This window comes from Macaca thibetana, chromosome 12 (genome assembly GCF_024542745.1).
Source record: "Macaca thibetana thibetana isolate TM-01 chromosome 12, ASM2454274v1, whole genome shotgun sequence".
NCBI classification, from domain to species: Eukaryota; Metazoa; Chordata; class Mammalia; order Primates; family Cercopithecidae; genus Macaca; species Macaca thibetana.
The window spans coordinates 45773220-45793256 of NC_065589.1; the positions used below are offsets into that span (position 1 = coordinate 45773220).

The window sequence follows — 20037 nt, forward strand, 5'->3', positions numbered from 1 at the left end:
CTATCCAGCATGGTGATTACTGTGGCTTGGTCATTCTCGCTTTGACTCATGATCAGGTGTTCCTTGTTAGAAGAGAAGGCGTTAGCAACCCTTGGTCAGTAGTGGAAATGCACTATTATGTTGGTTAAGGTCTTAATAGCACATGTGATTGTTTCTATATTTCTGCTGCTTTGGAGAACAAAAGGAGTACTGCCTGAATACAAGTCTTCTCTGCAGTTACCTGTCTGTGCCATGTCACTAAAGGAGAATATCAATTCACGTAGTTGTCCTGGAAACTACCAGAAACCTTTAGACACATATTAACAGGAACACTGGGATTCATCATCAAGAATTTTTACAGTGTTCATGCAACACACCCTTTTTATGTTATAGAAACTTTGGTTTCAACAAGCTGTGTCATAAAAGGGGCCATGGAATCAGCAAAACCAGTCATATCATGACAGGCCCACCAGATTTGCAAGGTAGGGAGGGATGTTGGAGTTTTCTTAGCTTTTTATTTGAGGCCAAGATCTCAAACAGAGTTGCCTTTGCTTCAGGTCAAATGAAGTCATAATTTGGGTTGGAATAGTCCCTGTTTAAATCACTTAGGCAGGGTTTGATTTGTTGAACCAAACCCTGAAACCAATTCAGTTCACAAAAGAACATATAATTACACAGCTTTTATCCAAAAATCCCAGTAGAAAATTTTAAGTACATATAGCGAGGATTCAAAGGGAACATGAGGCTAAAATGGAAAATACATCGAAGGATATCAATAGAAATAGAAAACATTTATGAAAATCTGTTCTCAGCTTATATAGTTCATTGCACAAATTAATATACTTGATTCTCAAATAAGTTAACATGATTTCAAATACTGAATCTTTATTTTCAAAGATAGGGTGATATATCTATAACAAGGTTGATTGTAGTCATGTATCGTACTGAATTTTCCAATGCATACCATTATTTTATAGTTGCGTGACTGCCCTATTTTCACTTTTCCATAGTAATTGCCTGCAGCCGTACATAGATAACACAAGTTTCCAGTGAATCCAAACTCCTTTTTGTCTACTTAATGGTAGTACATTCTTTATAAAGCCTACTTACCAGACTTTCTAACAAATAGACTGGTTTGAAGATCAATTCTTGTTGTATCCCCTGCCTGCCATCTGTTTTAGATATTAGTGAGTCATGAAATGTCTAAGAGCAATAATCTGTGAGAGACAGAGGAAGAGCAGAGGGTCTGGATTGTCAGAAAATGGAATAATATCCTTAGGCTAATCAAGGATTGTTAGATATATTATATAATCAAATCATGAAAGGAATAATGATTAAAATCAACAGGGAATCCAAGAAACTTGAAACTAACATACATGCTAGTTTTAGGAGAAACCTTAAAGACATAGCAGATGGGCTTTGGTTACCATTGCTATGGAGGAGTCAATGGAAGTTAGTGGAAGAAGCCATACATGTAGACTGGTTAGTTCAGCCAATTTATGCTGAGCACCAAGTATGCTGATACTATGGGGATAAAGAAGAGTGAGGCCAGTTCTTTACTCCAGGGTTTTCAGTCTTGGAGGAAAGATATCACACAACTCTCTATGCCAATGACAATAACGGGCTTCGTATGGAGCACTGCTGTGCCCTTATCTCCTGTTTGCCTAGGGCTTTATTTACTTATATGATCTTTAGTCCTCTTATCAGTCCTCTAAGGTAGATTTTATTATCGCTGATTTACAGATGAGGAAGCAATGCTTTTTTCCCTTGCATGTTACTATGCTGCCTCTCAGCACAATCTGTTCAATACCTTGCCAAAGATACAGACTGAAGTCTGCTGGGTGAAGGTCAGATCTTGACTATGCTATATGCCAGTGGAATCTTGAGGAAATTTTAAAATTTGAGCTATAGTCTTCTTATACATAAAACAGAGATAATATCAACCTTAGCTCTCAGCCTTAATGTCAACATCCTCAGAAAGGCCTCACTGACCACTCTTACTACCATCTCCTGAATCACTTAATCCCATACCGTGTTTTAATTTTGTCATAGCCTTTATCACTATCTGAAGTAATCTCATGTGTGTCTAGTATACTATTGCCTGCTATACTATTGTCTAGTATACTAATGTCAGCCTTCCCACTTGAATGTGAGTTTCATGAGGGCAGGGACCAGGCCTATTGTATTCATCTCTCTGTCCCCAGAATTTGGTTCCAGGTACAGAGTAAGCATTCAATAAGTATTTTGTGAGTGGGCAGTGGTCCAAACAACAATTAACAAGCATAGAAAGGAGAAAATGACAGCACTTATGTTTAATGTCCTTGTGAACCATTCCACTATGTTTCCTTAGAAAGAAAATAAGTCATTGAAAGCTTTGAACTATGTTGTTATGGTAGGTTAGATTTTGTTTTTTAACCATCCTGAAGGTTTGGAAATACCGTAAGTTGAAATTCATCATCCAGTGCATAATGGTCTATCTTTGACCTCAGCTGGGCCTCAGTAAAAGGAGCAAGTGGGCAAATACGAAGCACAGACACAGAAAATGGAATCCTTTGTTATGTGTAACTATAGGGTATGTTGAGAGCAAATGCATAACCAGAAATTACTCGAATGTTTGGTGTTCACGCTCTTCCACATGCATTAACCACAGAGTGAGTGACACGTCTTACTATGTCTTCAAAAGGGACCCAGCTGCCACTGACCTGTTGTATGTCTTTGACATTGTGTATTTCAGGATTCTGAGAAACGAACCCCTCTTCATGTGGCCGCATTTCTGGGAGATGCAGAGATCATTGAACTCCTGATTTTGTCAGGTAAATAACCACTATATTCAAAAGTCAATTGCAAATAAAATTTAAATAACCAATTTACTAGATTGACTACTACCGTGAACCCAAGCAAAATTCCTTTGTTATGTTCATGGAAGTTTGTTTGATAAGCGATTTTATCTTTACACAAAGAAAAATGCAAGAAGTTGTTCTTATTGAAAAGTGACTTATCCAGTAACATTTTTATCTTGCTTTGAAAGTCTGTTTCCTGGCTGTCTAGTCCGGCCCAGTGTTATAGATGAATTCAGTACATTAGGATATATTTTGATTTTTTTAATTATAAAAAAGGAAATAAAACTAGTTTGAAGTCTACATGAACATACACCTATACACACTATGTATAGTGAATATATATACACACTACATAAACATGCTACATAAGCACTATGTATAGCATGTATACACTATGCTATATATATACATGCTATATAAACACTATGTATAGCATGTATACACTATATATGCTATAATATATGCACACTGTATATATGCCATATATATATGCACACCCTAGATTTATATGCCAATTAAATGTGTTTGTATATTTACATATATTTAAGTTGGGCTACAAAACAATGCTGTTATATTTATGGGTACATGACTATGACTATGTAATGAAAGCATAAAAACATGGAAGGCAAGGGACCATATTGATTTCTGGATAGTGGTTACCTCTAAGTAGGCAGGTTGAGTAAAAAATGTCTTCAGGGAAGGCTATAAAAGAACTAATACAACTCTCTGTAAAATATTTTATGTTTAAAATATTGGAAGGGAGTATGGCAAACATTTAAATCTGATTTGTGTTTATACTGGTCTTTGTGATAACTGTTGTCTTTATTTTTCAATGTATTTTAAATATTTCATCAGATTTAAAAATGCCAGTGGTTTCATTTTTGGAAATCTATATGCTCAGTATATCTCACCAAACAGGTTTCCAAAACCATTATGTGCTTTCTCCCTTGAGTGTTTACTAGACAAATCCTGGAATGAATTGAGCATGTGCAGATGTCTCACTGTAGATTATTCACAGACAGGCTGTCTTTCTTCCTCCTCCTTTATGTTTGGGAGATTAACATCTAGAGGAAGTGCCTCTGCCTACGGACTAGTCAAAAGGCCTCTAGTAAGGTTTCGCCAGTAAAGGGGAACTGTGGCATCCTAAAGTAAGCTCTGCAGAGGTAGGAGCTGAGACATGCATTCAAGCAGATGTGGTGAACGCTGTGGACAAGAAACAAGAATTGTGCTGTGATGCATAAGCAACATGGCCCTTATTTTGTTGTGTTCATGTTCTTGAGGTGGGTTTCCCCAGGAAACAAGTGTTCTGTGCCTCAAAACATGTGTGCCCCGCGCTCCTGATGGTCACATGGAGCTTAGGTTAGATTTCACATGGCATTTCTTGTGCTTTTGAGAGCAGGCCTTTCTTCCAACAAATCTAAAGATGCCCTAGGACCATGTTCCAAACAAACGTGTATTGTTTGGTGTTGGCACACACTAAGGGCCAGTGCACACCTGGCTGGTTGCCCTGGCAGTTGCAATTTGGCCCCAGGGGAAATTGTAGGCAGAATCAGTGGAGGTATAAAATAAAGAACTTTGTGGTATAACATCTAATGATCCCCATCAGCTATACCCACCTCTTTTTTATTTTATTTTATTAATTTATTTATTTTTGAGACAGAGTCTTGCTCTGTAACCCAGGCTGGAGTGCAGTGGCGTGATCTCGGCTCACTGCAACCTCTGCCTCCTGGTTTCAAGTGATTCTGCCTCAGCCTTCCAAGTAGCTGGGACCACAGGCGTGTGCCACCACGCCTGGCTAATTGTTTGTATTTTTAGTAGAGACGGGGTTTCATCATGTTAGCCAGGATAGTCTCAGTCTCCTGACCTCGTGATCTGCCTGCCTTGGCCTCCCAAAGTGCTGGGATTACAGGCATGAGCCACCATGCCCAGCCTACCCACCTCTTAAATATTGTATTAATAGACCTCTCAGAGTCTCAGAGGAATGTTTCATGAATGTACAAATTCAGAACTTTGTCTTACATGCCAACTTTGTGTTGTTGTTGTTTCTGCATCTGAAAGGGAAGATTTTAATTCTCAGCATGAAGTCAACCCAATCTCTTTCTTTCACGTATCTGGGGCCAGTGATTGTTTGACAAACATGGTTTCACATCACCTTCACATGGGCATGGAATCCACGAGCCTCTCTTCAACTCTGGCTGATTTAGTAGAACTGGGAAAAGCTGTTGCATATATATTAATCTATTCACTTGTTTGGTCTTGGAATTTCTGAGCTCTTAATGTCTTTAGCATAATTTCGGTTCAATGTGCTATGGAAAATTTCCTCCTCCCTCTCATCAAATTAGGAAGACTTAGGACATGAGGAGCATTGGGAAAGTTTTCCCTTTTTAGCAATTTTATTTACTTGTGGAAGCTGAGGCAAACTCTTGGAATTCACATGGCTTTTATTTTCCCTGAAAGGTCCTTTACTCAGTTTATATATTAAGTTCCTAATATTGCAAGAGCACGATGATTTTATCTCGGAGCTTGTATCTGGCAGCTGACCCTTTAGGGAATCCAACCAAACTGTTTCCCAATTTAATAATGAATGAGGTGCTAATGATTCCCTTGTTGGACAAATAATTTGGCCTTGCCAGAACAGCCCATTACAGCTGTGTTCTCCATTGTTGTATTAACCTACAGAGCATGGTGTAACCCAAGCTTGCTAAATTCCTGCTGGCATTATCTCCTGTTAGCCAGGTGGATGGAACCCTGAATACCTCTGAGCAGACGGGGAAGACAAGGTCTTGGGGAAGAATTCAGGCCTTGCAAATTTCACTTTCTTACAACTCCCAGTTCAAAGTGTGGCTTTATTTCCCTCCTGACTCTAGTGTCTGATTGGGAACTGGCCGAATCTGGATTAAGTCAGAGAGATCAGTGAGAACCAATCAGTGGCTGAGAGTTAAGATACTGGGGTTGGGATATAGGAAGCAGAGTACACAGAAAAAGGACCACAGTAGAAATATCTTACAAAGGCTGGGTGTGATGGCTCAAGCCTGTAATCCCAGCACTTTGGGAAGCTGAGGTGGGATGATCACTTGAGGTCAGGAGTTCAAGACCAGCCTGGCCATGAAACCTATCTCTACTAAAATTTAAAAAAGTAGCTGAACATGGTGGTAGGTGCCTGTAATCCCAGCTACTCAGGAGGCTGAGGCAGGAGAATCGCTTGAGCCTTATAGGTGGAGGTTGCAGTGAGCTGAGATTGCACCACTGTGCTCCAGCCTGGGTGACAAAGTAAGACTCCATCTCAAAAAAAAAAAAAAAAAAAAAAAAGATCCTGCAGAGAAAACTCTGAGGACAAGTAAGGATTATAGGGTTCTGGGTTGAAAGAAGAAAACTGGAAGTACTCTCTAATACGGGAGTGTTTGTGAGGCATAACTACTAAGTAAAATTTATTAGAATTTATTTTTAAGTTTTAATTTAATTTACTTTTTTTTAAGATGGGATCTTGCTAGGTTGTTCAGACTGGTCTCGAACTCCTGGCCTCAAGTGATCCTCCCATCTTGGCCTCTTGAAGTGCTGGGATTACAGGCATGAGCCACCACATCTGGCCATAGAATTTATGCAACCCAACAAGTGGTAGTCCTGCAAAATTATTTCCTATACATTTTCAAAACGTGCTTATTACTCTCAATGCAAATTATTTCCAGGGCTGGGGGCACATCATTCTTTTTATTCCTTATGCATAACAAATATTCATCCTTTGAGGATGAATTTGATATTTTTTATCTGGTGAAAGAGGGGCGATTAAACCAGGCAATGCTGATTTTGGCCTACGAATGTGGTGCAATTATAAAGTAATAAGCCATTTTCTGATGGGTGTGCAAATTGGCCATAAAGGCAACTCCAAGGAGAGTTTGTTAAATGTTTTCAGCAATTGCCACGTTCATGGAATTATCATACCCTCTTCTAAGGTAATTGTTTTGAAGCACTCCTGTACTGTATGATTTGGTTTGTTAAAAAAAAAATCAATAGCAAGTTGATTTCATTATATTATAATCATATTTTTATAACCTTTCATGTTTACTTCAACAATTAAAAGCCAAACTTTGGATAAGTTAAGCTTAGGAAGAAATTATTCTCTTTGGCTTGTGAGATTTTTCAGTCACACTCAGTCCACCCTTATCACACCACTTCTGTTTTCTTTATTCTACTTCTTCCTAGACGACATGGCTTACAGAACAGAAATATTGCCTCTGGAAAAGATGCCCAGAGTTTACTTTACCCCTGATCTCTATGAAAATAAAATTAAGAGGTAATAGGGATAAGATGAAGAACATCCTTAGTTTATAATTACAGATCATGTCTGATGGATTGGGCCTTTGTTTCTAAAGAATCAGTATACCCTAGCGCTTATTTTCATGTTTAAGCTTTAACATGTCCTTGGGTAAAAAAGCATTTGCCTTTAAATCATTAGACATGCAGACTGTGTCCTTCGGTGCACAATGGTGCCTGACAGGCAGGTAAATAATGTGAAGCTTCCTTTAGAAAAAAATCAGCTATAAATATTCAATTCATAGCCAAAACCATCTGACATCTCCCTCTGACATGTAAACAAGACTCTTGAACGTGTTCAGAGGAAGAGGATGAGGAAGCCGGCAGCAAGAAATGACACTGATGAAATGCTTCTTGGGTCTCCATTCAGATAACTCCGCTTTTGTTATAATAATTTTTGTTATGGGGGAAAGGAGGTTTTCCTGGCAGCTGCCTATTCAACCGCCATGAGAAGGAGAAGTGGAGGAATGGAGGACTTAATCATTGACTGAAAGAAGCCATTGCCTACATTTCTAATCACCTTGAAATTTCTCAAGGGACTCTGAAGCGACACGCTAACAATGCTGGTGTCGTTACAGTCCAGGTGTGTGTCACCGTATGAGGTTCAGCCTGCGTGGTATCATTTTTCTCCTTGAGAGATTTTTAATATTGAAAGCCAAATTTGGATCTGCATAAAACTAAAAATTTTCAGGATGCAGTATAATAATAATAATGATAAAAGGATATAAATATAAATAAGAAAAATAACGGAAAAATGGGAGAAATATATAAAGAATATGAACAAGTAATTCTCAGAAAATGAATTACAAATGGCTAGTAATCAAACATATTAGAAGATGTCTAACCTTATTGTTAGACCAGAAACTAAAAAAAAAGATGCTCTTTTTAAAATCAGATTTGTATGTATGTATGTATGTATGTATGTATTTGAGACAGAGTCTTGCTCTGTTGCCCAGGCTGGAGCGCAGTGGTGTGATCTCGGCTCACTGCAACTTCCACCTCCCAGGTTCAAGCGATTCTTCTGCCTCAGCCTTTTGAGTAGCTGGGATTACAGGTGTGTGCCACCACGCCAGGCTAATTTTTGTATCTTTAGTAGAGACAGGGTTTCACCAGTTGACCAGGTTGGTCTCGAACTCCTGACCTCAGGTGTTCCATCCACCTCAGCCTCCCAAAAGTGCTGGGATTATAGGCATGAGCCACCACGCTCGGCCTATTTATTTTTAAAGCGGCTTTATTGAAGTATAATTGAAATACAATAAGCTGCGTATATTTAATATCTACAACTTGATGAGTTTGGACATATGCAAATACCCATGAAATTATCACCACAATCAAGGTAATAGACATCTCTGTCACCTCCAAAAGTTTCCTTGTGCCCCTTTGTTCTTGTTATTTTGGAGTTTTTTGGGAAGTGTGTGTGGTAAGAACACTTAACATGAGATCTATCCTCTTAACAAATGTTTAAGTGCATGATACAGTATTATTGACTCAGATTTGCAATATTTAAAATGTCTGACTGGGCCTGGTGGCTCACACCTGTAATCTCAGCACATTAGGAGGCTGAAGTAGGAGGATCACTTGAGGGCAGAAGTTTGAGACCAGCCTGGGAAACAAAGAAAGACCTCATCTCTACAAAAAAATTTAAAAAATTAGCTGGGCATGGTGGTATGTGCCTGCAGTCGTAGCTACTCTGGAGGCTGAGGCAGGAGGATTGCTTGAGCCCAGGAGTCTTAAGGCTGCAGTGAGCTATGATAATGCCACTACACTCCAGCCTGAGTGGCAGAGTGAGACCCTGTCTCTAAAAAATTTAAAAAAATATATTTTAATGTCTGATAATATCAAGTGTTGATGAGGATGTGGGGAAACTAAGCAATCTCATACATTCCGAGGGTGTAAACTGGCACACTTTAGAGGCTTTACATGACCTTTTGAAACCGAAAGTGTGTATTATCTATGACACATAAAGTCCATTTTAAATTATTTATCCTAGACAAATACTTGCACCCAAGGCAGGCAGATCACCTGAGGTCAGGAGTTCAAGACTACCCTGGCCAAAATGGCAAAACCCTGTCTGTACTAAAAAATTAAAAAATTAGCGGGGCATGGTGGCAGGTACCTGTAATCCCACCTACTTGGGAGGCTGAGGTGGGAGAATCGCTTGAACTGGGGAGGCGGAGGTTGCAGTGAGCCGAGATCGCACCACTGCACTCCAGCCTGGGTGACAGAGCAAGACTCCATTTCACACACACAAAAGCAGCTTAGTTCCCCCTCCCCCATTATTTTCATTGAGAAACATAAAACTTCAAATGCACTAGCTTTCTTAAAAATATTTTGTAGAAAATATTTCAAACATACAGAAAACTATGGAGAATAATATAGTGAATATCCCTATACCTTCCACTAAGTTTTAAGAACTCTTAATATTTTGCCATATTTGTATTATATATATTTATGTGTATATATATATATGATATATATATTTAAGGAAATAAAACATTGAAAACACAGTTGCAGCTGTATGGGTACTCTTACTTCATTCTTTTCACATCCCTCTTTCCCTAGACACAACCACTATCCAGAATTAGTATTTATACTCCTTAGCCATATTTTAAACTTTTGTGTCTATGCATCCATAAACAACATATAGACATACAACTGGTGTTATGCCATAGGTATAATTCTGCAGCTTGATTTGTTCATTCGGTGTTATGATTTTAAAAGTACATCTGTTTACATATATAGAACGTCAGTCTGCTCCTTTCCATGACAGTGTAGAATTCCATTGTACAGATGTACCACAATGTCTTTATCCATTTTCCTCTTAATTGACATTTAGGATTCCAATTTCTTGTTGTCATCAACATGTTGCAGTGAACATTCATGTACATGTATGAGAGTTTCTCTAGGGTATATGATTGGGGTGGAATTGCTAGGTGGTTGGGCATGCATGTCATCAGCTTTACTAGGTAATGCCACATTGTGTCCCAAAGGAGGTTGTACCAATTCATACTCTTCCCAACTGTATGTTAAGTTTTCCTGTTGCTCCATACCCTTGCTAAATCTTGGCCTTGTCGCACTTTATTATTTTTACCAATTTAATGGATGTGAAATGGTATGCTAATGCTGCTTTCATTTGCTTCTCCCTAACGAATTTTGAGAAGTACCTTTCCATATGTGTCTTCACATTTGGGTTTCTTCTTGCAATCATTTTTTGAATTTACAAAAAATTTAAAGCACAAAATTTCCTCTGCCAAAGACCATAATAAAAATAATTCCAGCTCTCTAGGACGCATAAGGTCTGAGAGATGTTTGTGACATGGGTGCCAAAGAAACAGCCCCAAAATAAGAAATAAATGTGCACTCAGCTTACTAGACAGAAACACAGTGTGGTCAAATCTACCACACAATGTGGTCATAAATATATTTATTTATGATGCAAGAAAAGTCCTGACCAAAAGGCAGGTAATTTTAAAAGGTTGGAATCCAGAGTGTTGGAAGATCTGAAGGGTTAAATGCTGTGTTTCTAAACCAGAAAGGTAGACTTTGTGACTATCACCTGACACTGTGTTGAAACTAATATTTAGAAGAAGAAATCTAAACTTTGGTTTTGGTAGTGGTAATTTTGTTTTAAAATTAACCAATTTTGCTGTTCTTAATCACATCTGGATTTTCTTCTCCCTAGCATTCTCTAGCACTTGAGTTCTCTTGCTCTTAAAAATACATGTCTTAAAAAGACATGTATTTGTACAGTCTTTAGGTGATGGTTGTGTTCTTAAATTTCCTATTTGACTTCTTCCTTTGTAGGGCAAGGATCATGCCTTTCACTTCCTTTGAAAATCTGAATCATAGATTTAGAGGTGAATGAGACATTAGAGGTGATTTGGAAATAAGAACAGCTGATGTTTTTCTAGTGCCTTGCAATTTACAAAGCACTTTCCTATTCACTTAATTCTCCTTAGCACCTGGTGAAATGGGTAGAGAAGTGTTAATACTGTTGTTGTTAGCCTCATTGTGCAGATTAGTGACTCTTGGTCATTGGGCCAGCAGGTGCTGAAATCAGAACTTAATCTACATCTCCGACCATGAATCCCACTGTCCTTCCAAAACCGCATTCATTTCATGCCAGAGCATTTAGCCCACAGCTTCCTGTTACTGAGGCCAGAGATGCCTATTGATTTTTGCACACCCAAACTGATTTTACTGTGGGCCTTACTGACGTAAGGAGTTTGAACTCCTTCAGGCAAGCTGGTGTTAGTGGAATTAGGATTTAAATAATTTTAACCTGGATAAATTAAGCAACAATTCATCAGTGGCTCTCAACCTTGACAGCATAGTGTGATAACCCTTGTACCTGACCCCATCTGAAACCAGTGACATCAAAATGGAGGTTGGAGGGGAGGCATTCTAGCTGTCTTTTAGGGATTATGTTCTTGTTTTCTACGATTAATGCTGTTGATGGCATTTGTTCTTCTTCAGTTAAAGAAAAGAATAGTATAAGTTCTTTGATTTTTATTTACTTTTAGCCAGTGCCTTAAACTAAACTTGTAACTCACGTTTATGCATGAAAGTCCACTGCCTTTTAAAAAAGTTTCTATTTTCCAGCTATCAGCTGGCCTTAGCCTCTTGGAGATTAGTCAGCTTCTGCTTCCCCTTGACTTACTTTCTCAGCCCTTGTCCTGAGGGGCCACCTCTGTGTTTCCTTTTCTCTGCCTTACTTTCTAGTTTCTTTGATTTGTTTCTCCATTCTCTGTCCTCAGGAGCTTCCTTCCTCATCATCCTAAGGCTAGAATTGACTTATTGCTTCTTCAAAGATGTCATACATATTTTCTCCTCCTCCCTTTTTGTAGCCCTTTTATAAAACATCCCAAGTCTGACCAGAAGACTAGTCAAAACCCTGAGCCCCCTAAAAGGAAGCTTATATCAGATATCTTTGCTGTTCAGACATAGACTTGGTGGGCTGGTGCTCATGGAGAATGGCAAGGGTGTCATGGAAGGTGGGTGAACTCTGCTTCCTGTGAATTCATTTGCAGGGAGCTTCTGTTCCATGATGATGGCATGACTTCATAGAGCTGAGCATGGGCACTCATAATTCTGAATGTGAGCTGGTTTTGGCTCATGCTTGAGCCTGTCTGCCTACCCCATAGTTTGAGAAAGTAGTGAGCAATTTATAGGCCTGATATCATATCTATCCAAAAGCCTCATGGAAACTGGCTTCTTTTTTACCAACATATCTGGCTAGTCCCAGATTTTTAGATAAAGCAGATTTCTGCTGGTCCCCTCAGCCTTGATCAAATCTTGTCAGAACATGACTAATACAAAGAAAAGAAGAGGTGGTAGTTATGTCAGGCAAATGTGAGCAAGATACAGTATTTGACTTAACGTCAGCAGGGCTTCCCTTGACTCCATTATGCCTCTAACTTGTGCTATTTGGTTCCAGGAGCTCGTGTAAATGCCAAGGACAACATGTGGCTGACTCCACTGCACCGGGCTGTTGCTTCCAGAAGCGAAGTGAGTGATTACCAAATTTAATCTAATACCTACTGTGCCTAGAAAAATTCTTGCTAGTGAATTAAGAATCCTTACTGGTAAGCAAAAGGCTTTTACCTCTAATGTAAGAGGGTTACCCAAAATGAACAGCTGTTTGTTTGAGCATCTCCTGCATGCCAGACATAGTGCTGAGTGGGGCTGGGGAGTGTCTGGGGTAGTTCAACACGGACAGCATGATCCTGAATTTCAGTGAAGTCTCAGCCTGGGGAGGAGGCAAAGCAGAAAGCAGATCAGTATAATATCATCATTGACTTGCAGGAGAAAGCAACTAACTGCCTGCTTGAATAGAGGAAATCTTCCAAGAAGAGATGTCAGTTAGGCTGGTCCTTAAAGAATGAGTAAGGACTTAGCAGGCCAGGAGAAGGAGGGAGGGCTGAGGCAAGGAAGTGAGCGAATGGGGGCCTCAGTGAGGTATAACTGGAACTCAGGTTGTAGTAGAAGGTAAGTCTGATAATGGAGGTTGGGCCAGATGGCAGAGGGCTTGGAATCCTTTGAGCAATGGAGAATGGTTATAGCAGGGGAGTGATATGCTCAGATCTGTGTTTCAGAGAACCTTTGTGGTGGCAGCGTGTGAATGGGCTGAGGGGGAGGGGTCTCAAGGAGGAGGGCCAATAAGACCAAATGCGGTCTGAAGCAGCTGGAATGAGGGCATAAAGCTGAGTCCATGATTTGAGAGCTCATTAGAAGTCAACCTGGCAGGATTTAGTACCCAGTAGGGGTGAGGTGGGAAAGAAGCTGGTAGGTAAATGGTGATGCTGTTAACAGAAGAGGCACAGAGCAGGGGAGTAGGGGCCAGGAGGCTGGTGGGTTCTGTTTGAGAACGCTGAGTTCAGCAAACATGTCCTTGGAGTAGGAGTTCCATGAGGGCAGGGATCTGGGCTTTGTTCCTGGATGTATCCCAAGCCTCGTACATTCTAGGCACTCAAGAAATAATTTGTTGTTGAATGCTGGAAATTTGGGTGAAGATGACTAATAGATTATCTATTATTATTTATACAAGTCTAGCACTCAGGGACAGGGAGAATGATCACCAAACCGTGGTAAATGCATCAGGTAGCTCAGGGGAAGTATAAAGGATGAGAAGACCAATGTGAAGGTGGGGGTGGCAGGGAACCCTGGTGAATGTCAGCCTTGAAGCCTGGTCAGAGGAGATGCCCACCATCCAGGGATACAAGAGGTTCTAACCTTCTATGTACTTGGTGCTGGATGACTGACCTCCATAGCTGAGTTTACCAAATGCAGCTTCTCCTCTGCTGCTGGAGAAGGTGATGTTCTCCAGATACACCTAGGAGCAAAAGGTCTTGCTGAGAATGAATATACAGAAGATGCAGGTGTCTTTGGCCATTGTTGGTGTTAGCTTTTCCTCTTTGGCAACTATCTAGAAATTTCAAAATATACTTGGTAGGTGACAGCTTAGTAGTCATCGTTTTTCTTGCTGTGCTTTGTGATATTAGCAGTTTTTAAAAGGGGTTGACTGTGTTCTCTTTCCAACTATCCTGCATGGAATGAGAGAGGTAAATAATCCTAAATTACCTGGCTCAGACCCTGGAGAATTCAGAATCTTCTCATGGTCCCACATTTTATTTCTGTTTTGTTTGGGAAAATGAGTGTAGTGAGCTGACTGAGTGGGTATGACCAGCTTCATGAGACCAGCCCCTTCATAGAGGAGTATTTCCTGGCCTTTTAAGACCACTTGGTCTTTAGTAAATTTAGTAAATTTAAGTGTCTCTTTAAAAATATATATGGATTTGTTTCCTCTTTAACAAGAACCAGGTCTTTTTAGTTGGGAAAATAATTCAATATGCACCTCCTATATGCCAGGCACCTTTTCTTTGTAGCTGATGGAGCTACAAAGAAAACTAAGACCCATGGTCTCTGCTCTTAGGAAGTATGTAATCTAATGGAAAAGAAAGACACAAAAAAGATGATTTCATTGCTCTGTGACCTTTCCCAAGTGATCTCTGCCTTTGTTAGCTCAACTAGCTTCAAAGACTTCAATCCTCAAAACATCCATTTTCCATCAACAACCAGTCTGCGTTCTGTAAGTATCTTTAGTGTGTTTGAATCCTGTCAGCCTAATGATGGACTGACCTTCCTATCTGAGAAAGGCATTTGTTGCTTCTCCAAGTAACCAGCTGCCTCTGTAGGTTTGCAGGGAGGAAAAAAAGAATCCCTTGCCAGGTAGGAATTAAATGCAAACAAATCCTGAATTGTAAATAATTAGGTAATATATGAACTCATGATGTCTTCAGATTAGTATCTTGTCACAGCAAGTTGGACAGTTTCTTATGAAAATTGGAGTCTAGGCTGGGCGCAGTGGCTCATGCCTGTAATCCCAGCTATTTGGGAGGACAAGGTGGGTGGATCATGAGGTCAGGAGTTCAAGACCAGCCTGACCAACATGGAGAAACCTAGTCTTTGCTAAAAATACAAAATTAGCTGGGAGTGGTGGTGCATGCCTGTAATCCCAGCTACTCGGGAGGCTGAGGCAGGAGAATCACTTGAACCTGGGAGGCGGAGGTTGTGGTGAGCCGAGTTCACACCATTGCACTCCAGCCTGGACAAAAAGAGTGAAACTCCATCTCAAAAAAAAAAAAAAAAAAGGGAAAAGAAAAGAAAATTGGAGTCTTTGTAACCATTGTGAGAGCTGACGGTGGAGAAGACACCTTAACTCCAAGCACATTGCTGTCCTGTGGAAGTCCTAAATTCAGATTTCCTTCTTCTTTGGAATTTAGTTCTATTGCCATTATTTTATGCCTCTCCTAACTAATAGTTGGGGAAAAGAAAGCAGATTTGAGGGGAAGAAAAGAGAAGGTTTGGACTGGTATTTTGGAGTTTAACTGTTAGCACTTATCAAGATGGATATATGGTTTCAGCTGAGAGCTGGTACATGTCTATTCCTTAGATTGGTAAGCACTGATACTACATGGCCATGTGTTTAAAACCATTTCTTCATTGAAAAGTTTGTAAACTCTATACTGTCTGTCCTCAAAGCCTATTTGCTTGTAAAATATAGGTAACTGATCTCTCAGGGTTCAGGGTTCAACCAGGGAAGCAGAACCACCATGAGAGATAGAGTAAGATATTTATTATAGGAATTAGATCTTACACAAGTGTGTAGGGCTGCTGTGGTCTATGTAAGGCTGTCACCTTGAATTCTGTGAGGCCCTGAAGTCACTGTAGGTCAGCAGACTCCACAGTGGAAAAACTGGATGTAAAATGGGGGAGAACAAGGACAAACTGGAACTGAGGTCCGTCTAACACTGCCTCCAACATCATGGACATGGGTGACTTGCAGAAGGAGTTGTGCATGCACCTGGCCCAAGAATTGGAGAAACTGAAGGAGATGTGGCAGGATCTGAAGCAGCATCAAGCCAGGCACTACCCCTTGCCAATATGGTGATCCAGCCAGTTAGTGACATCGTGTGCAAGCTGCAACACTACTTGGTGCCCAACAACATACCAGTCAGGCTGCAGTTTCACTTATGCCTTCCAAAACTCATCAGATATCTCTTGTGGCCAACCCTAAAGGGAGTACTACAGGGAAAGGAATTCTGGGAAATGAAGTTCAACTCGGCTAACTTAGGACAATACAAAACTACCATATAAATTGTTGTTCTATTTGAATTAAAAAGATCTTCTAGCTCCTTGAAATTTGTGCCATGTCTATTGCTTGCCATTGTATTTCTAGCATCTTGCCTAGTTAGAAAAGAATTGTTTTTTTGAGTTATTCATTAAAGACTGGGTTTTCAGTTTAAGCTATAATAATTTTCTGTGTACAACTGGTAAGATAGAACTGGTATACACCATATCAGAATGCTGATGGTAATAATCGTTTATGCATGCAGGGCGAACAGAGTTGAAGCATGTTTATGGGAATGTGTACATTAAAAGCCAACTAAACCACTGAAACCTGCAAAATCAAGTCTAGTTTCACAATTGCATATAACACAGATATCAGTGTAAGTCAAAATTTTGGAGTCTTCTTTTCATCCAGGCAAGATTTATGTTCAGATTTCTGTGTCTGGAAAAATAAGGTGCATTGCTAAGTTCATTTCCTGATATGTTATAGCAATAAGGGTGCCAGATCATAATATTGATTAAACATGAATCCAAGCCTGACACTATGTCTTCCATAGACAAGAAAGTAAATCAAGACATAATCACACCCCTTGAAAATCTCCCAAAATATAACTGAGCTCTAGAGATAAATCTTGAAGACTTATTTGATGCTGACCAGGCTGTCTTGTGTGTTCCCTTCTAGACCCAATCCCACGACCCTTTCCTACCCCCGACCTGCTCCCCACGTCTGGCACATTGGGGATTCCCAGGTTGGAAACAGCTTAGAGCCCAACAGCACTGTCTTCTTATTGGCTCCCTAAGGGCTTCTCTGAACTCATTCTCCTTTTTTTTTTTTTTTTTTTCTGTGTACTCCCTAGGCTGTGAAGAAATGAAGAGAGGCCCTTACTAAAATATTAGAGAAACATCTTTTACAGTGCCAGCTAACAAAGATAAGCAAGATTTGGGGCTGCCAGTGGGAATATTCTGAAGTGTTCTTGTGAAGCCTATTTCATATTATTTCCTGTGTTCAGCTTATTCTTGCTTTTCTTTCTTGGAAAAGAGCAACTTTCCCCAAGGGGAAAGGAATGAAATGTACACAAACCCAGAAAGTCTAACACACATTTATGGAAGCACACTTGGTGGAAGGCATTGTTAAGTGTGCTACAGGGGGCCTAAAGGGTGTACAAAGTGTGGCTTTTAGTTTTAGTATACAGTATTTGGGGAGATAACCAGATATGCAGGCTGCTGTGGCCTATGTGCAGACGTGGCTGGCCCGTCCCAGGTGCCCTTTCTGCTATAACTAGTTGAGAGGAGTATCAGAGGAGACCTGCTGAACTTTTCACTTCTCAATTCTAGAGACTGTCTTTTGGTTAGAAAGGTTAACAATGGTTGTATCTTGTCTTTAGAGTGTAGGAGTGAGGACATTGTGTCTATGTACGTGTTGTAGTTATGAGCATTTATTAAGTACTTACTGTCTGCTAGGCAGTATGCTAAGGACTTTCTGTATATTATTCTCTTTTAACCTCTGATCCACCCTTCAAGATGGATGCTATTGGCAATACTAATTTAGGAAATGTAATCTCAGAAAGTTAGTAGGGAGCCAACGAAGTCGATGTCACAGCCAGAAAGTGGAGGAAAGTGTGACTAGAGAAGCTGCCTACTTAACCACCATTCTGTGCTGCTTTCTTCAGTTCCCATTAGCACCCTTACGGAGCCTGTTCTAGCCAATAAAGCACATCTATTTTTGGCTTCTGTGCAGACAGAAGACCCAACTGGTATACAAATCTTTCCCAGAGCTGAGCAGGATAAGCATTTTATTTTATAGTCGAAATTTAAAAAACTTACGTTCTACCCTTTCCTCTAAAAAACATGATCATTATTGTGGGCTTAATGCTAGTAGACAGGAGAATTGGAAACATTATATGGAAGAGTAGAATGTTATTGCTTTCTTTAAATTATCTTCATGATTATAAAAAGTTGTTCGTATATGGAACATAGGTCATACCTGGAATAGGAAGAAAGTAAGCATTTTATGATCTATTAGAATGTAGACGAGTGGTGCCCAGCTTTAGTGCATTTAAATTATCTGGGGTGTTTGTTGAAACCGTCTGTTCTAAAACCTCACCCCTAGTGATTCTGAATGAAGCCTATGGTTAGGCCCAGAAATTTGCCTTTTCAAAGGAAGATTCTGATACATGTCGTCTACAAGTCACACTCTGAGACCTGAGATTAAACACTGGTCATACTTTAGTGCCTGCCTTTCCTAATGGTTAAAGTTAGCACTTCTTAAATAGTTCGTTTAGAATTCTTTCATATCCCAAAGTCTCCAGCGAACTGCTTTTGCACTCCTAGTTCTTAGAATAATTGTGCTGTAGTAATAGTTAAAATAATGGGTGAGTCTTTTTGGTGCTTGGTATTTTGGTACGTTTAGAGGAACAATACCATTAATTAAGCAAATTGGTTGGATATCAATTTATACAATTCTTACAGAATATGAAATTGCTACAATTGACATAAGATAAAAGCCTCAAATGATTATAGTAATATAGCAAAAGCCTTCAGGACTTAAGTGCAGCCTTAGGGACATCAGCCCACAGTAATGTACTGTTAACACTTACAGATTATTACTTATAGACTTTGCTGATGATTACAGCAATATATTTGTTCTACCCAAAGTTACTGAATATATACTATGTGCAAAGCACCTGCCAGGCTTTGTGGAGAGTACAGACAGTTGTATAACATTTAGACCCTTATCTAAAGCAACTTGTAATTTATAAAACTTGACATTGCTTATGGCTGCAGGGACTATGTGTAGTCATAAACAGTTATTTTCCATGAGTAATTTATGACCACTGAAATGCAATGCACATTTGAGAGTAAAGAAACAAATATTAAGGATGATAGTTTCTAAGACACATGCCTCCTATTCTCATCTTTTCCATGTGCCACAGTGTATGTTTCTACTTCTTATTTCAAGGTTGAAGTGGCCTTTTGTTAAATAAAAAGAGTCGTAAAAAGTAGAAATTGACTGACTGCAAATGTCATGTCCAGTTACCTCCCATATGATATCCCATGACAGCCCCTCCTTTCTATTATTTCTGCATCTTGTATAGGATGGCCTGCTACAGGATGTCATCCAACAAGGCCTACAGTCCTAAAACAGAATGTTAACTGGGCTGATGCCTCCATTTGGGGGAAATACCAGAATCTTCACAGGTGTTTGTTCATTAAGAAAGAAAGAAAGGGCCAGGCGCGGTGGCTCACGCCTGTAACCCCAGCACTTTGGGAGGCTGAGGCAGGTGGATCACTTGAGGTCAGGAGTTCAAGACCAGCCTGGCCAACATGGTGAAACCTTATCTCTACTAAAAATACAAAAAAATTAGCTGGACGTGGTGGCACATGCCTATAACCCAGTTACTCAGGAGGCTGAGGCAGGAGAATCACTTGCACCTGGGAGGCAGAAGTCGCAGTGAGCTAGGTTGGCACCACTGTACTCCAGCCTGGGCGAAAAAGCGAGACTCTGTCTCAAAACAAACAAACAAACAAACACAGGCTTTGAAGGAGCGTGATGATTCACAGTGTGCCTACACACTGGAGCTGGCCTGTGAGCTTTTATCTTATCTGTTGTGAAAAGAATAGGTGGTCAGAAACTTTTAGAGCAATTTGATAATTTCATGCCCATTAACTTTAACAATAAAATAATTACATTTATAGTTTTTATCTTGTTTTTATTTCATTTTATTATTCTACTGATTTTTAATTGTATTTTATAAAAGTATTGGCTCAAAAGTGATAG

The 20037-nt window shown here is 39.8% G+C and overlaps 1 protein-coding gene across 7 annotated transcripts in view; it reads left to right on the forward strand.

Annotated features, from left to right (window-relative positions):
• The window catches only part of ANKRD44 (ankyrin repeat domain 44), a 346841-nt gene that overhangs the window by 161323 nt on the left and 165481 nt on the right, over window positions 1–20037 (forward strand). For all 7 annotated transcript variants that reach the window (XM_050750689.1, XM_050750693.1, XM_050750692.1 and 4 more), the window contains exons 3-4: window positions 2714–2792; window positions 12568–12638. In XM_050750689.1, coding sequence (XP_050606646.1) covers window positions 2714–2792; window positions 12568–12638 — 150 coding nt within the window. The remainder of the gene's footprint in view (window positions 1–2713; window positions 2793–12567; window positions 12639–20037) is intronic.